Source organism: Salmo trutta, chromosome 31 (genome assembly GCF_901001165.1).
Source record: "Salmo trutta chromosome 31, fSalTru1.1, whole genome shotgun sequence".
Lineage (NCBI taxonomy): Eukaryota > Metazoa > Chordata > Actinopteri > Salmoniformes > Salmonidae > Salmo > Salmo trutta.
The window spans coordinates 19846086-19863569 of NC_042987.1; the positions used below are offsets into that span (position 1 = coordinate 19846086).

Below are 17484 nucleotides of genomic sequence, written 5' to 3' on the forward strand. Positions count from 1 at the left end.
CACGTCATCCCTCAGATAAGAAATGTACAAAATATTTCCAAAGAATTAATGTAAAATAAATTGTACTGCAATGTGGTACTGTTTTTAGTTTAATTGTCATGCTGCTAATGAAAAGAAAAACGATAATCAAGCAATGGAATTTGAAATCCGATGCCAATCATTCATTTGACAAAAGTGGTAAACCAACAACAAAAAAATCTCCATAATATCAGTATGCTATATTATGCTTTATTATATCCTATGCTATAATATTATATATTACATTATGTGAACCGTGACGTGTTAGATATTCTAATGAAATGTAAGATCATGCTTTGTCATAAAGTGTTGCTCTACAGTAAATGGATGTCCTCTGATCATTTTGGTTTATAGAATATTAAGGTATATTGTGTTTCAGTTGCAACTTGATTATTAGCACATACAGTGACGAACAACCAATGTTTGCTCCCCTTTATAACAATAAACCAAAATGTACCATTGTGAGATGTAGACAGAGATTTACATGTTGATTCAAAACAATAGCCTACATGATAAAATAGCAACAAAAAAAAGTGAAGAAATGACCTAATAATAACAGCTTTGCTTATGTGTTCAGTGGTGAAATTTAAGGGATTTTTATCATCCGATTCAGATTGCTGTGGGCATGTGGGACACTGACATTATATGTAAGGATACATTCTGTTTGCAGAATGCTGTTACAGCCTTCAACAGTAACAGCTAATCATTTTATGTTCATTTGAGAGGTTTTCACTACAGTCTCTCATGCTGTCTACATTCCCCTTAGCTCCCCTAATCCTCCAGTTCTTCTCTTCAACACACACTGTGTTGTTTGTGTAATTCTACTCTGGATTCATCACAGCAATTCCCAAACCACATGATGTGAATATTAGAATCTTAACACGGGGAAAGGCTGACAGTCTTGTTGGCACTTGTAACAGAAAAACATTTAATATTGTGGGTTATTCTGACTTACTGAGTGAAAAATGGTTATCTTATGAATAAGGAAATAAAATGATTAGACATAAAACATACACACACACTGTACTCAAACAAAAAAATCTAATAACACCTATTGAACACAGGAGGTTGGTGGCACCTTAATTGGGGAGGACAGGCTCCTGGTAATGGCTCGAGCGGAATAATTGGAATTGTATCAAATACATCAAACACATGGTGTCCATGTGTTTGGTGGCATTCCATTCACTCCGTTTTTGGCCATTATCATGAGCCGTTCTGATACCAACAAAGGCATAGAAGTTCAGGCATTAGTTAAGCGTGTGTATAGTGTATCACTGCCCATGGAGATAGCTGAAGTTAAGCCATGTTCTTTCCTTTTAGCATATAGCCACCATCATAAATACATCCCTATTGGCCATACAGTATTTATTTTGTTCAATATTCAGGGTACAGTCAGTGTGCCCAGAATGAAATAGTCCAAAACTGAAAGCAGAGTGGCGGAATCTTGAAGGCACATTGGATATTGTCATTACTATAAGTAATATGATGCTTTTTGTACAATAAACCTTTTCATGACAATATCATAGCAATTCCCTCTCAAAAGTCACAATGTCGCCAAATGTGAACCTGTCATATCATGCCAGAAACCAATTTTTCCAAGAGCCATCATCTTATGTAGCAAGACTGGGGAAACAGATAAAGCATGCTGAATAATTTGGCACCCCCAAAAAATGATCTGCAAGATAAAAGACACATGTGTGAGGAAACACCAGTGCTACTGTGTGGAATGGTGCAATGAAGGGATGCCATAGCCGTGTAGCATGCCATTGTATTCTACACATAATAAGGACTGCAGTGCAATCAAACCAATACATTACAATGCAATACAATCAAATGTCAGTGACATAAACCTTAATGTGTTTTTTCATCTGTGCAGGGATATTATTTTCCAGAGCATTTTGTCTCTAAGCAACTCACTTGGTACTCATTTGGCAGCAAAGGAACTAGAAGTGTACAGTATGTGCTTGACCCATTAAATGCAGGCATAAACATCTCTACAATCAAAGCTCAAAACATTAAGACATATCATCAACTGTAATGCAAAAAATAAATATAAAAAGTGATATCGTTTTTTTTTTAAAATTCTCAGTCCAGGTGATGCTGTAATTGTAATAATGGCTCTATGTGAATGACTGATATCATGTTGCCAAAACTCCAAAGCTCCAACTCCTCACTCAATGTAAATACATTATAGACAAGCCAGCCAATGCACACATCTAGTCCATGGGGAAATCTTCCTATGCCCCATTTACACATTATTCATTCATCATCCTCATCCTCATCATCAAAGAAAGCCTTGTCCTCACACAGCGAAGTGTGAAGAGCAATGGGCACACCACTGACCAGTACCAAAATGTGAATGTCTGATTAAATGAACCATTCCTTCTTGCTCTCATCTATGGTTTCTGTGAAGGCTGGGTCATTGACAATGATGGCTGCATCGGCACAGTCCGCAGACTCCGCCCCTTTGGCCTCATTTGTGTGGTAGGAGCCCTTGTGACGGAACATATGGCGAATAAGGAACACCAGGGTGCAGAGGATGGTGAAGATGACCACAGCAATGATACCTACAAGTATAAAGGACATTATGAGGTACATGACAATGTGTTCTTTTGAAAAATCGATTACTGGATTTGACCCTTTTCTATTTATTTTCCTTTTTTATATATTGAATACTGCATTGTTGAGGAAGAACTTGCAAGTAAGCATTTCACTGTACTGTTTGCACCTACTGTATCCTGTGCACGTGAGAAATACACTTTGATAAGCATTTCACGGTATTCGGCGCATGTGACAAATAAAATGTAATTTCATTTAATTTGACCTTTAAAAACCTCAACAACCCTGTATAGTAGATGAGTTGATTACTGCCCCTATTCACCTCCGATAATTGCAGCATTCCGATCAACTCCATCCTGGCTAACTCTTTCCTCATTGAATGGGAATACAGCACCAGCTGAAAAAGGAAACAAAAACAGATCAACCACAAAATAACCAAACAATGCTAAAAAAAAAATGTAAATGCTATGACACATTTTTTACAGAGACAGAACATGTCAATTGTAAACTGGAACACTTTGGCATCTGATTATTAAAAAAACCAGGACAGGCGATAAATATAGCATGCGGTATATGCACAGTGTGTGAGTCATGGGGGGAAGTAGGCGTGGGCTGAGTCGAGAGGGGCAATCTGCTCTTTTCATCTGGCATCTCTGTGGGCACTCTAGTCCATTTGAGTGGATTCTGCAGAATATGTGCAAATCTCTCATCACATATCACCGCCCCCAAATACACACACACACACACACACACACACACACACACACACACACACACACACACACACACACACACACACACACACACACACACACACACACACACACACACACACACGCACACACGCACATGCACACGCATGCACACACAGTGGAGCAGGGATCACAGATGCCTCTTACAGGGAGCTGATCTGTTGCCTTTGGAGCACTATGCAAGGCTCAGATCAAATGATACAAAGATTCTTCCTCTTATTCTCATGTTTTTCATCCAAAGCTCTCTTAGTAAAAGTCAGAATATCAATAGTGTAACAATCTATAACTAGTCCCATTAGGCCTAGCTGTGGGACAATTGAAATTGTTTATATTAATCCTTACTAAAGCAGTACCACTAAAACGATTCATCTGATTTATTGAAACCTCATATGCCTCCATAGGTTAAACATACAAATAGTCACTTAGAGTCCCTGAGGGATAACATTTCATACAGAGCAGACCATTCCCAGAGCAGGCAGGAGATAGATATTGTGTTCCCAGTAATGGAGAGATTAAGAGAAGAGAGGGTGAGTGGCTGGGCAGCAATAGATCTCATGTATCTGGAAAGCTCATTCCTTTGTGTCCAGAGAACACACCCAGGATCAATACTCTGACCCAGTGATAACCATCCTGTAGACCTATCCACAGGAGCTAAACAGCACAGCACATGGGTTTAAATGGTTCAATAGCTGAAGAAGAAAAATACCACTATTAAATAACATGCCTTGAAGTTTTAATTAAATGTCAAATCTCTTTGGAGGACTGAGTGGACTGCTGGTGCTGCTAGTTGACCACTGACAATATATCTACTGTAAAGGACTACTTTTAAAATGCAGTATTCAAGATGATGGTATCGAGACGTAAATAAACACAACAATTCAATAGAATAGAATAAAATCCTATGATATGAATAAATGGTTCCATTGGTGGGACAAATAAAGGGGATAGATAGAAACACAGTGATTTACTGTACCTGAATCCAGGTGCCAGGGGTCATTGACAGCAGCCATGGGTGAGATGGTGAGAGGAGATGCCCCGCAGTTGGACTCCACTAGAATGCCCTGGGTGGTCACTGGGGCGACGATGCCAGACCTCAGTGCTGCCTTCAGAGGGGCAATGTTGTTGAACTGAACTCTGGACAGACAGCCAACGAACCCTGGGGTGTTGTACTTCTCTATGAGGACTGGGTCAATCTGGCCAGTTTCTGATTAAAACAAAGAAAAAAGAAAAACCATCACAGTACTTCTAGATTAGATAGGAGTTCTTCTTGGAGCTGCTGACTGATGCTGCCTGACCACTTAATACTGGTCTACCACCACGATGCACTACTACTCAGCACAACACCGTAAGCCTCCCCAGTTTGATTTATGTTCACTTGAACCTAGTCTCTGGTTGGTGATACTGTATTCCCTGTCCCTAGCTTCCCCCAGACAGGCAACTACTGTAGAGACTCCTACTGCAGATATGTTATACTCCAGGGAAAACAGAGTATCCAATTCTTTTGCAATATGTTATTCTCCAAGGCAGATAAAGAAGAGTAATTTCACGCTTTCATGTAAGAAGGATGTTTCATATGCCCCCAAGTTGAAAAGACAAACACATCCTGTTTGGAACATTAGCCATGCATTATCTTTAACCTTTCAGAAAACACATTGCAATATCTACAGAAAAAGAATTCACCATCTTAGGCCAGTCAGAGAGCTACAGTGACAATGTCTGTTAAAAACAACATAGGCCTGCCTTGCATGAAAAGGAAATGACAAAAAATATAAATATATCTGAAACAACGAGTTGCAACAACAACACAAGGTCAAGGTTTACCATAAGTGTCCCCAACACCTACATATTAACAGTGTAGTTACAGGTTGGTTGTTATTGAAAACACTATGCCACCTCAAGTTTGTCAAATACAGAAGAGTATTACCTGGTTGCCCTGTTGTCCTCCCTGAATGAAGTGGCGCTAACTCTGAGTCTGCCCCCACGGCGCAGCCCCTTTATCCAGAGCAAAAGTCCTTGTCTTATACAGTGCTACCACTGCCTGCTGTATGCCTGTCTATGAGACATGCTTGTCTGTCTGCCTGTATGTTCGTCTGTCTGCCAGGAACATTTAACTATATCTGCCCTGCTGCCTTTCTGCCTGCTAATAGTCTGTTTATCTTCTTGCCAATATGTCTATCAATCTCTCTGTCTGTCTTCCTGTGTTTATACCTGTCTGTCTGTCAGCCTGTCTGTGTATCTGCCAGGGTGTCTATGTGCCTGAAGCCTTGGTTAGCCAGCGAGCTCTGAATGTAAATGCACCCTAAGTGATTCAGCCCAGCTCCTTTCCCTTCCTTCTCTTCTCTTCCTTACAGCCAGACCAGGCAGGGAAAACTTGATGATGTCATGGATCAGTGAGCTAATACATTCACAGACGGAATGAGGCTCGGAGAAAACCTGGATGTGCGTAAAGGATTACAGGATGGGGATCAGGACCGGGCCTTTGTGCTCCCTCCCTCCCTGAGGATGATGTCAGAGATTGTTGTTAATTTATTAATCGAGTGCAGCAGCAAAGCACTCTGGGAAGTTGTAAGGCTTTACCAGCCAGGCACAATGGGGCATTCTACTGTTCTCAGAACAGGATCAGTGTACTGGTGTCTGACTCCTGCTAACACGGTGCTGCTCCCTCCCTTAACGGAAATCAAACACGCCATGCCATGCGCACATCACTTTATTCTGTTTTCTATTCTACCTTCCTCTATACTGTGTGCTGCAGTGGTGTGGTTCCTGATGGCCCTATGATCCACAATTTTTTACCCTGTGTTTATCTGAGTGGTGTGGGTGTACTATAGTAGGTGTACTATATCAGTCAGCAGTGGCGATTTTAGCCTATAAATCTTGGTAGGGCACACTCCATTTGTTTTTAGATGCATGACAGCAAAGCCACTACACAACGCTAAACAATACATTAATTGCACTATAACAATGACAAATGGTGCCCACAAACTGTTAGGGCCTACATAAAGCAGTCCCTATACCTGGCTATCAGTGGAGCCTTATTTGGCAGCGGAACAGTTAATTCAGCCTCATTTACTGCCTTTTTATATGGCTGACTTGCTTAAACACATGTGGTTTCTACTGACAATTGAGATGTACAAACTATGGCATAAGGGAACGATGAGCGGATAAGAGGAAATCCGTAATTTCGATTAAGATATTAATGAGCGAGCTAAGACGGATGTAGTCAATATGACTATACAGCACTTTTGAAATGTACAACGACATAATTCAGAACATGAGACGTTCTTACAGTATTCTCCCTGTACACCAAGTCAGAACCGTAGGATAAATAAAGGGGACATGTAAGCAGACAATGAAAGCTCTTACAATATTTGATGATGACATTTCTCTAAAACAGGACATAGGCTACATGTGTACCACCAAGTCAGAACAGTTGGCTAAGGTATTATGGGGAAAGCGACCTAATTATTAGGGTGGGGTTTCTAACAGCTTACTCTACAAAATACAGTTAGTATTACTTTCTTAGCTACATAGCTCCCTGGCATATTACATAATTTATGCAGCAGCATACAAGACATTTTTGGCCTCTCCGTTGTTGTGCTGTGCTCACTTCAACAGGAGTCCTTGTGGGCAAATTGTGTCATGAAACTTCTCTGGATTTATGGTGCTTTCAAGACAACTGGGAACTCTGAAAAAAAACAAGGTTGAATCATGACGTCAGTGATTTTCAGGTTGGAGCTCTCAAAAGAGACCTAATTTCCCAACTTGGAATTCCGAGTTGGATGACCGTTCAAAGCGTATTTTCCCAGTCGGAGCTCGTTTTATTCCAAGTTCCAAGATTTCACAGTTCGGAGTTTCCAGTTGTTTTGAATGTGGCAGAAGTCGTGCTGGATTGTCAGCATGGCCAATGAATTCCCATGGTGTTACGTGTGAATGTTTATCCTTTTAAGCTTGGAAAAGAGACCCTTAAACCCAGACTTGGTCCACACACCCACTCCACCGAATAGCAGGCAGGGGAAGAAAAATAGTGATTGCTTTGCAGCGCTTGCAGTTAGCCACAGATTCCTTCCAAACCACTCATTGTTGAATTTGCGATCTCCAACTTGTTGTGTAATGTTTATGTCCAATGGCCAATGATCACCGATACGTTTTATCTATAATTTCTCTTCATATGACAAAGATTGAAAATTGTTTGCCAGTAGATTGTCGACATAATTCATGAAGATGACTGTTTGTCTGACTTGCTAGCTAGGATTTTGAAAGTATGTTGTTGACATGATCAGTCCAATCAAAGCTATGGTAGATATAACGTGATTTGACGTCATTTTATCTGTGGCCAATAACCTTGAGCCTTCTTGAATGGGCACTTCTAATGTAAATCTATGGCAGCACCCAAGGGGGCTTGAACTTTGTAGCTCTCCCTGTAGATTTTGCGGTGACGTAGTGTCCCCATGAGTGACAGAACACTGAGCCAATCACGGCAGAACTAGAGAAGATTACCAACCCCAACGCTCTATATTTTCCACTGGCTGCCCCACAACAACAGAAAGCACTGATCTAGGCTGAAACACCTGCATTTTGGAGCTGCCTTACTCAAGATAGCAAAAAAGAGACCATGTTCTTATGCAGCTTTAAAAAAAAATTTTTTAACATTGTTTTCAAACTGATATGTGACACGTATTTATGCCAAAATAACATGCAAAACAGGCACTGCCCCACTTGCCCTGAATGATGAGTCGCCACTGTCAGTCAGACAAAGACAAAGGAAAGGCCTAGACAAGGCCTATTGTAACATTGCTCAATATGGGCACTCAGATGGATGTACATGTCTTTGTATCAACAAAGCAAGATTTTTCTGTCAAGGCAACATCACCATTACCAGATATATTGATGCCCTCTTTCCATATATTAATACACCTGGACTAAACCAGGACTAAACAAGATCAATCACTCAGTCATGGATGGGCAACAAAAAATCTGGTTTTGTGTTTTTTCAGAAACACACAGAACCAAAGTCCAGATTTAATCACTCAGGGCCAAATTCAAAGAGATCAATGCAAGTAACTCTGACTTCTGTGTAAATAATACATTGATTCCACGCATGATACACAGCATTCCTTATATTTATTCCTGGATATAATCCAGGAATACATGGATTATATCTGCACTTACCAAAGACTTTCCCCAGGAATATAGTTTTAACCAGGTTGAACTTGGTGTCAGAGCCAGCAGGCAGAGCGTAGCTGACTGGGGGGTAATGGTCCAACTGGAAAAGAACATCACGATATGGTCATCAATCATGATGTATTAGTCAGTTAGAAACCCAACAGCCGGCAGTTTTATTTTTGTTAATTACTACCACCTAGTGGTGGATTTTAAACAGCATATGCCTGGAAATCCTCACTGATGCCAGTGTATCATGCATTAGTGAAATCTGATAAACAAACAGAAATAAACTGTGCTAAAAAGCATAATGCATTATAAACCACTTCCACAGGAAAGGTGGGTCTGGTGTGTTGCAAAGAGCCTAATGCAGTCTGAGAGGACACAGAACAAGTATGTATTTTGGATTTAATGGCATCAGCAAATCCCTCTCACTGAGAAGGGTGTCCTCCCTTCCTGATAGCAGAGCACTAGTGTTCTACCTTTGAACTGCTTTATGAAAAGTGCTATATCTATAGTCTATGTAGCTATCAAACTGTATCAAGGCTGTAACGTAACAAAATGTGGAAAAAGTCAAGGGGTCTGAATACTTTCCGAATGCACTGTAGGAGAGGTGCATGCCAGCAGATGAGGAAATTTGGCTCGGATGGAATAAATTATATAGGAAAACCTCCAAAAGTGCAAATGTAAAGTAGGAGAGAAAAAAGCACTACACTCTTAGAAGAAAACTTGCTATCTAGAACCTAAAAGGGGACTTTGGCTAGCCCCATAGGACAACCCCTTGAATAACCCCCTTTGGTTCCAAGTAGAACCCTTTTGGGATCCGTGTTGGACCCTTAGCACCCCCAGGGGTACGCGCAATGCTGTCGGGGGTACGCCAAATAAAAATGTGATTCACATTTAAAAAAATCTAATTTAGTCTGAGAGGACTGTTGGATTTAATGACATCAGCAAATCTCTCACTGAGAGTGGTCCCACCCTGGGACTCAAGTGGAGCATTAGAGTCCTACCTTTCAACTGCTTGATGAAAATGAAAATGTTTTTTTAGATAAAACGACATCATTGTTAAGATTTTTACCTGCAGCCTAAAGTAGTCTGAGAGGGAAAATACATTTCATGACTTAGGCAAATCCCACTGAGTGATAGATCACCCTTTGTGGTAGTGGAACACTAGGGTCATCCTGGAACTGCAGCTGAAAAGTGCTCCATAGATAGATAAAGCAACGTCCTCATTATTATCACCTGCAGCCGTATGTTCCTCTCCTGCCTGGAGATGTTGATGTGGTGGGGCTGCCCGTTGGCCATGTTGCGCTGGTCCAGGTCGATGGTGAACGGCTCCCTCAGGCCTCCCAGGCTGTAGCGGATCTGAAGTGTTCCTGACAGAGGGAGACGGAATGGCCAGTCAGTCCCAATGTGTCTTAATCATATTCATATGGTTGTCCACCCATTATCTCACAGGCTTTGAAACATGGTTAGAGTATCAAACTCAAGTGGCAATTGTATTTTAAATTAAGCTTTACATTGCTAAAATACTAAATTGACCATCACTCTCTCTTTCTGCTGTTTCAGTTATTCATGCATCTGCCTCGGACCATGCCCAACCTGTGTGTTGCACCATTTAATTAGCTATTGAGCTAATTCCCTGTACATTCTGTGGTTCTTTGCTGGCTAAACCATTAACTTCACCGTCCAAGCCTTTCAAACCCTTTAAACGGATGGCCAGGATTGCTCTCACATTCTCTCAAGCATTTTAAACCCTTTGAGCAGTTGCCCTCTCACCATTGTGTCTGAGCACCACAGCCAGGTAGTCCTGGGTCCTGGAGCTGATGTACACAAGAATGCTGGGGGCATTGGAAGTGCTGAAGCTGAACACCAGCTCCTCCTGGGTCAGGTTGCCCTCTGTGGGCAGCAGGGGAGACAGGCTCTTCACATCCCTGATGGCTGGAAGGCCCCCCTCGGGAAGGAAGTCGTAACGAACTAGTGTTCCACTCTCGAAGTAGCCACCCACGTCTGATACACACAGGAGACACAAGGCAGCAATACAAAACATCAGCAGACGTTTGAGAAATTGACAAGCGAATCGATGTTAGCCTCCCAAAAGCAAAGGGTAAAGTTAGAGTTGTAACACTGTGAAGTTGAAATAAAACGGACACATTTAGAGTTACCATTCTCTCACATGGCTGTGACTATATTTTACCTTCAGTGCAGAAGGGCCCGTCATACGCCGTCAATGTGCAGTCGCATGAGTAACCGTTGTATTTCTCCATGCACTGGCCACCGTTTCTGCAGTGCTGCCCATAGCTGGTGCAGTGGCCAGAGCAGCCAGGCTTCACCCCCGGGGTGACCTTCGCCCTCTCCTCCAGGTCAAGGGTCACACCGTTCATCTTCAGGGCACGGATACATCCTAGGAAGCCCCTCTGGCCACCCGATGCACCTGAAGGATAACGTTTATGACAAAAAGTCTTATTAGACATTAAGGTTTACAACAATTTTGTTACCAAGTACACTTCTGATAAAACAATTGTAAACTCAAGTTTTTTTTACTTGTTAGTTGTTGACTTGACATCCTAATAGCTTTTAACATTGTTTCTGTGTGTAATGTGTAAACTGTGTGGGCCTGTATAAGTCAGGTCCAAACACCATGAGCTGAGCACCAGTTGTCATACAAACATAGACATATAAACCTGTTCATCATTACCCTATGTGGTGAGAAGCAGGAAGGAAGGATGTCTTACCCACATAGAGTTGGCTGTAAAGCTCCAGGCGAGTGTGACCCTGTGGGGGTGCAGGGCGAACCTCCTTGAACTGCCCATCCAGCTGCAGCACAGCCTCCTTCACGTTGCGCTCAGCCACCACCCTGTGCCACTGGTCATCATTAAGAGGAGTAGATGACCTCACACTCAACTCCACCAGACCGTTGCCCACATCAAAAGAAAAGGACACCACCGTGGCAGCTGGGCAGGAGAGGAAAGAGCGAAAGGCATCAGAAAAGGTTTTGGGTGAGGCTGACAAACAGGCTTTAGATCTTCAGAAGTGGAAAGATTTTGTCTCTGCCTTATGAGCCAGTGGGGACAAAGGGGATACGTACGCTTTGGGTGAGAAACTGCTGAATTATGAGGTGGAAATCTGTCAAGGAGGTATTTTTTGAAGCAAAGATTAAGCTGGGGCTATACAGGAGATTTGAGAGACCTTGGTCAGTTCGGGAGTGGTTAAAAAGTTAACAAGCATTTTCAGGGAAACTGAACTTCCACTTCATGGTTATTATAGTTTTGAGTTTTTATATTCGTTTTTATTTCTATTAGTTTTAATATTTTTTTTTGAAATTCAGTTTAGTTTCAGGGAGATTTCAGATCTACTTTGCTAGTTTTTATTTAGTAAGTTTTAGAAAACATTTATATTTCATGTTTATATTAACAATATGGAAAAAAAACATTTCAATATATTTAATGTCACGTAAAATATATTACAAATACATATACAGTGAGGGAAAAAAGTCATTGATCCCCTGCTGATTTTGTACGTTTGCCCACTGACAAAGAAATTATCAGTCTATCATTTTAATGGTAGGTTTATTTGAACAGTGAGAGACAGAATAACAACAAAGAAATCCAGAAAAACGCATGTCAAAAATGTAATAAATTGATTTGCATTTTAATGAGGGAAATAAGTATTTGACCCCTCTGCAAAATTTGACTTAGTACTTGGTGGCAAAACCCTTGTTGGCAATCACAGAGGTCAGACGTTTCTTGTAGTTGGCTACCAGGTTCGCACACATCTCAGGAGGGATTTTGTCCCACTCCTCTTTGCAGATCTTCTCCAAGTCATTAAGGTTTCGAGGCTGACGTTTGGCAACTCGAACTTTCAGCTCCCTCCACAGATTGTCTATGGGATTAAGGTCTGGAGACTGGCTAGACCACTCCAGGACCTTAATGTGCTTCTTCTTGAGCCAGTCCGTTGTTGCCTTGGCCGTGTGTTTTGGGTCATTGTCATGCTGGAATACCCATCCACGACTCATTTTCAATGCCCTGGCTGAGGGAAGGAGGTTCTCACCCAAGATTTGACGGTACATGGCCCCGTCCATCGTCCCTTTGATGCGGTGAAGTTGTCCTGTCCCATTAGCAGAAAAACACCCCCAAAGCATAATGTTTCCACCTCCATGTTTGACGGTAGGGATGGTGTTCTTGGGGTCATAGGCAGCATTCCTCCTTCTCCAAACACGGCGAGTTGAGTTGATGCCAAAGAGCTCCATTTTGGTCTCATCTGACCACAACACTTTCACCCAGTTGTCCTCTGAATCATTCAGATGTTCATTGGCAAACTTCAGACGGGCATGTATATGTGCTTTCTTGAGCAGGGGGACCTTGCGGGTGCTGCAGGATTTCAGTCCTTCACGGCGTAGTGTGTTACCAATTGTTTTCTTGGTGACTATGGTCCCAGCTGCCTTGAGATCATTGACAAGATCCTCCCGTGTAGTTCTGGACTGATTCCTCACCGTTCTCATGATCATTGCAACTCCACGAGGTGAGATTTTGCATGGAGCCCCAGGCCGAGGGAGATTGACAGTTCTTTTATGTTTCTTCCATTTGCGAATAATCGCACCAACTGTTGTCACCTTCTCACCAAGCTGCTTGGCGATGGTCTTGTAGCCCATTCCAGCCTTGTGTAGGTCTACAATCTTGTCCCTGACATCCTTGGAGAGCTCTTTGGTCTTGGCCATGGTGAAGAGTTTGGAATCTGATTGATTGATTGCTTCTGTGGACAGGTCTCTTTTATACAGGTAACAAACTGAGATTAGGAGCACTCCCTTTAAGAGCCTGGTACGGCAACTGCACCGCCCACAACCGCTGAGCTCTCCAGAGGGTGGTGCGATCTGCACAACCGGCGGCAAACTACCTGCCCTCCAGGACACCTACAACACCCGATGTCACAGGAAGGTAAAAAAGATCATCAAGGACAATAACCACCCGAGCCACTACCTGTTCACCCCGCTTCCATCCAAAAGGCGAGGTCAGTACAAGTGCATCAAAGCTTGGACAGAGAGATGGAAAAACAGCTTCTATCTCAAGGCCATCAGATAGTTAAACAGCCACCACTTGCACAGAGAGGCGGCTGCCTATCTACAGACCTGATATGATTGGCAACTTTAATAAATGGAACACTAGTCACTTTAATAATGCCTCTTTAAGAATGTTTTCATATCTCGCATTACTCATTTCATACAGTTGAAGTCAGAAGTTTACATACACCTTAGCCAACTACATTTGAACTCAGTTTTTCACAATTCCTGACATTTAATCCAAGTAAAAATTCCCTGTCTTAGGTCAGTTAGGATCACCACTTTATTTTAAGAATGTGAAATGTCAGAATAATAGTAGAGAGAATGATTTATTTCAGCTTTTATTTCTTTCATCACATTCCCAGTGGGTCAGAAGTTTACATACAGTCAATTACTATTTGGTAGCATTGCCTTTAAATTGTTTAACTTGGGTCAAATGTTTCGAGTAGCCTTCCACAAGCTTCCCACAATAAGTTGGGTGAATGTTGGCCCATTCCTCCTGACAGAGATGGTGTAACTGAGTCAGGTTTCTAGGCCTCCTGGCTCGCACACGGTTTTTCAGTTCTGCCCACAAATTTTCTATGGGATTGAGGTCAGGGCTTTGTGATGGCCACTCCAATACCTTGATTTTGTTGTCCTTAACCTGTTGGGGCTAGGGGGCAGTATTTACACGGCCGGATAAAAAACGTACCCGATTTAATCTGGTTACTAATCCTACCCAGTAACTAGAATATGCATATACTTATTATATATGGATAGAACACACCCTAAAGTTTCTAAAACTGTTTGAATGGTGTCTGTGAGTATAACAGAACTCATTTGGCAGGCAAAAACCTGAGAGATTCCTTTACAGGAAGTGGCCTGTCTGAGCATTTATTTGCTTTCTTTGACATCTCTTCCAAAAACTGAGGATCTCTGCTGTTACGTGACACTTCTCACGTCTCCAATGGGCTCTCAGAGCCCGGCTTAAGGATGAGCTAGCTGCTCGGGAACTGCCTGTGGACCTCGACTCCCTTATCACCTTAACCATTAAAATTGATGGACGCCTAAGGGAACACAAGAGTGAGAGGTCTGGTCTCGGGCACACTCGTGCACCCGATATGGCGCGTTCACCTCGTATGGAATCCAGAAGTTTCCGAAGGCAGCTCTTTTGAGAGGAGTCGAAGCTACCCGAGCTCTCTCATGAATCGAGGACAGGTGGGTTGGATACCCCTGAGCCTATGCAGTTGGGAAGAACTAGGCTATCAGTTTGGGAGCGCTCACAGAGGATGAATAATAACTATTGTCTGTACTGTGGAGGGGCAGAACATTTTATAGCTACCTGCCCTATTAGGAAACCCTTGTCTCTAGTGGGTACCAGTACTATGGTGAGTCAGACTGGGAGTTCCATCATTCCGATCACCTGCACACCCCTTTTTTCTCTTGTGCTGTGGGGAGACCAATCTAAGTCTCTCCGAGTGCTCATTGACTCTGGGGCTGATGAAAATCTTATGGATGCCACGATAGCTTCGGAGCTTGGTATTCTCACTCAGCCTCTCTCTGTGCCCATGGATGTTAAGGCACTGGACGGCCGCTCTATAGGGGAAGTCACCCATAGTACTGTGCCCGTTCAATTACGGGTTTTTGGTAACCACAGTGAGACAATGCAGTTCCTCCTTATTACATCTCCCCATGTTCCGGTTGTTTTGGGACTTTCCTGGCTTCAAAAACATTGATCGGATTGATTGGACCACAAGCTCCATCCTGGGTTGGAGCCCATTTTGCCATTCCCACTGCCTTCAAGCAGCACAGCCTTCCCCTAGTCATCTTCCTCAGGATGTTATCAAGAATGTGGATGTCTCTGCTATCCCCGCAGAATACCATGACCTCCTAGAAGTGTTCAGTAAGGCACGTGCTACTTCCCTTCCCCCGCACCGTCCTTATGATTGTGCTATTGATCTTCTCCCAGGTACTACACCACCTCGGGGTCGATTTGTATTCTCTGTCTGGACCAGAGACCAAAGCTATGGAGGAGTACATAGAGGAGTCTCTGGCCACTGGGGCTGTCCGTCTGCATCTCCTGCCGGCGCAGGGTTTTTCTTTGTGGAGAAGAAAGACAAGACCCTGCATCCGTGCATTGACTTACCGGGGACTTAATGACATTACTGTCAAGAATCGTGACCCCCTACCTCTCCTCGGTGTTTGAACCTCTCCAGGGGGCTACCATATTTTCCAAGTTGGACCTTCGAAATGCCTACCACCTGGTTCGGATACGCGAGGGGGATGAGTGGTAGACAGCTTTCAACACAGCCAGTGGACATTATGTGTACCAGGTCATGCCATTTGGACTCACCAACGCCCCCGCTGCTTTCCAGGCTTTGGTCAATGATGTGCTTCGGGACATGCTAAACCGGTTTGTGTTCGTGTACATTGACGACCTCGTGTTTTTTCCCCGATCTGAACAAAAACATGTTCTTCATGTCAGACAGGTCCTTCAGCACCTCCTGGAGAACCAACTGTTCGTGAAAGCCGAGAAGTGTGAGTTCCACCACTCTACCATCACCTTTCTGGGATATGTCATTGTTGAGGGCAATGTTCAGATGGATCCTGGAAAGGTGAAAGCAGTGGTGGATTGGCCTCAACCAACGTCCAGGGTGCAGTTGCAACGGTTTCTTGGTTTTGCAAACTTCTACCGACGTTTCATTCGGGACTACAGCACCCTGGCGGCCCCCCTCTCGGCACTCACCTCTCCCAAGGTACTGTTCAAATGGTCTCCAGCTGTCGACAAAGCCTTTGTGGACCTGAAGCATCGGTTCACAACAGCACCCATCCGGACCCCTCGCATCAATTTGTGGTGGAAGTGGATGCTTCGGATGTTGGAGTGGGGGCCATCCTGTCCCAGCGATCTGCCCAGGACCAGAAGCTTCATCCCTGTGCCTTCCTGTCCCATCGTCTCAATCCTGCTGAAAGGAACTACAATGTTGGCAACCGAGAACTCCTGGCGGTGAAGATGGCATTAGAAGAGTGGAGGCACTGGCTGGAAGGGGCAGAACAGCCATTCCTGGTCTGGACCGATCATAACAACCTGGAATATCTCCGTACAACCAAGCGCCTCAACTCCAGGCAGGCCCGGTGGGCCCTCCTGTTCACCAGATTTAACTTCACCATCTCCTACCACCCAGGGTCAAAGAATGTGAAGCCTGACGCCCTCTTCTGCGTATACCACACCCTCGACCTCTGAAACCATTCTCCCTAGCTCATGCCTTGTGGCCACTGTAAATTGGGGTATTGAGAACCTGGTCCGCAAGGCACAACGCTCCCAGCCTGGACCTGAAGGAGGCCCGTGTAACCGGCTGTTTGTCCCTAATCCAGTCCGGTCCTGGGTCCTGGAATGGGCTCATTCCTCCAGGCTGTCCTGTCATCCAGGGTCCGGTCGTACACTAGCCTTCCTTCGACAACGTTTCTGGTGGCCCACAATGGTCCCTGACGTCTCTGCCTTCGTCACCGCATGCACTGTGTGTGCTCAAAACAAGACTCACGGCAAGCTCCTTCTGGCCTCCTGCAGCCACTACCAGTTCCTCATCGTCCCTGATCTCATATCTCTGGACTTTGTCACTGGGCCCCCTCCGTCTGATGGCAACACTGTCATTCTGACGGTAGTCGACCAGTTCTCCAAGGCTGCCCATTTCATCCCTCTCCCCAAACTACCTTCTGCCAAGAAGACGGCCCAGCTTATGGTGCAGCATGTCTTCCGGATCCATGGACTCCTGGTAGACATGGTCTCCGATCGGGGTTCTCGTCTCAGTTCTGGAAGGCATTCTGCACCCTTATAGGGTCGTCGGCCAGCCTGTCATCCGGATTCCATCCCCAAACTAACGGTCAGTCGGAGCGAGCCAACCAAGACCTGGAGACCACCTTAAGGTGCCTGGTCTCAACCAACCCCACTACCTGGAGCTGTCA

At 43.9% G+C, this 17484-nt stretch overlaps 1 protein-coding gene across 1 annotated transcript in view; it reads right to left on the reverse strand.

The window, feature by feature from the left end:
- Positions 1–1771: 1771 nt before the first annotated feature.
- Positions 1772–17484, reverse strand: part of LOC115169710 (contactin-associated protein-like 2) — a 60449-nt gene continuing 44736 nt past the window's right edge. Inside the window, exons 18-25 of the mRNA XM_029725608.1 lie at positions 11225–11443; positions 10687–10923; positions 10269–10499; positions 9732–9865; positions 8499–8592; positions 4303–4533; positions 2900–2974; positions 1772–2585 (exon numbers count right to left, since the gene is read on the reverse strand). Coding sequence (XP_029581468.1) covers positions 2386–2585; positions 2900–2974; positions 4303–4533; positions 8499–8592; positions 9732–9865; positions 10269–10499; positions 10687–10923; positions 11225–11443 — 1421 coding nt within the window. The 3' untranslated portion in view covers positions 1772–2385. The remainder of the gene's footprint in view (positions 2586–2899; positions 2975–4302; positions 4534–8498; positions 8593–9731; positions 9866–10268; positions 10500–10686; positions 10924–11224; positions 11444–17484) is intronic.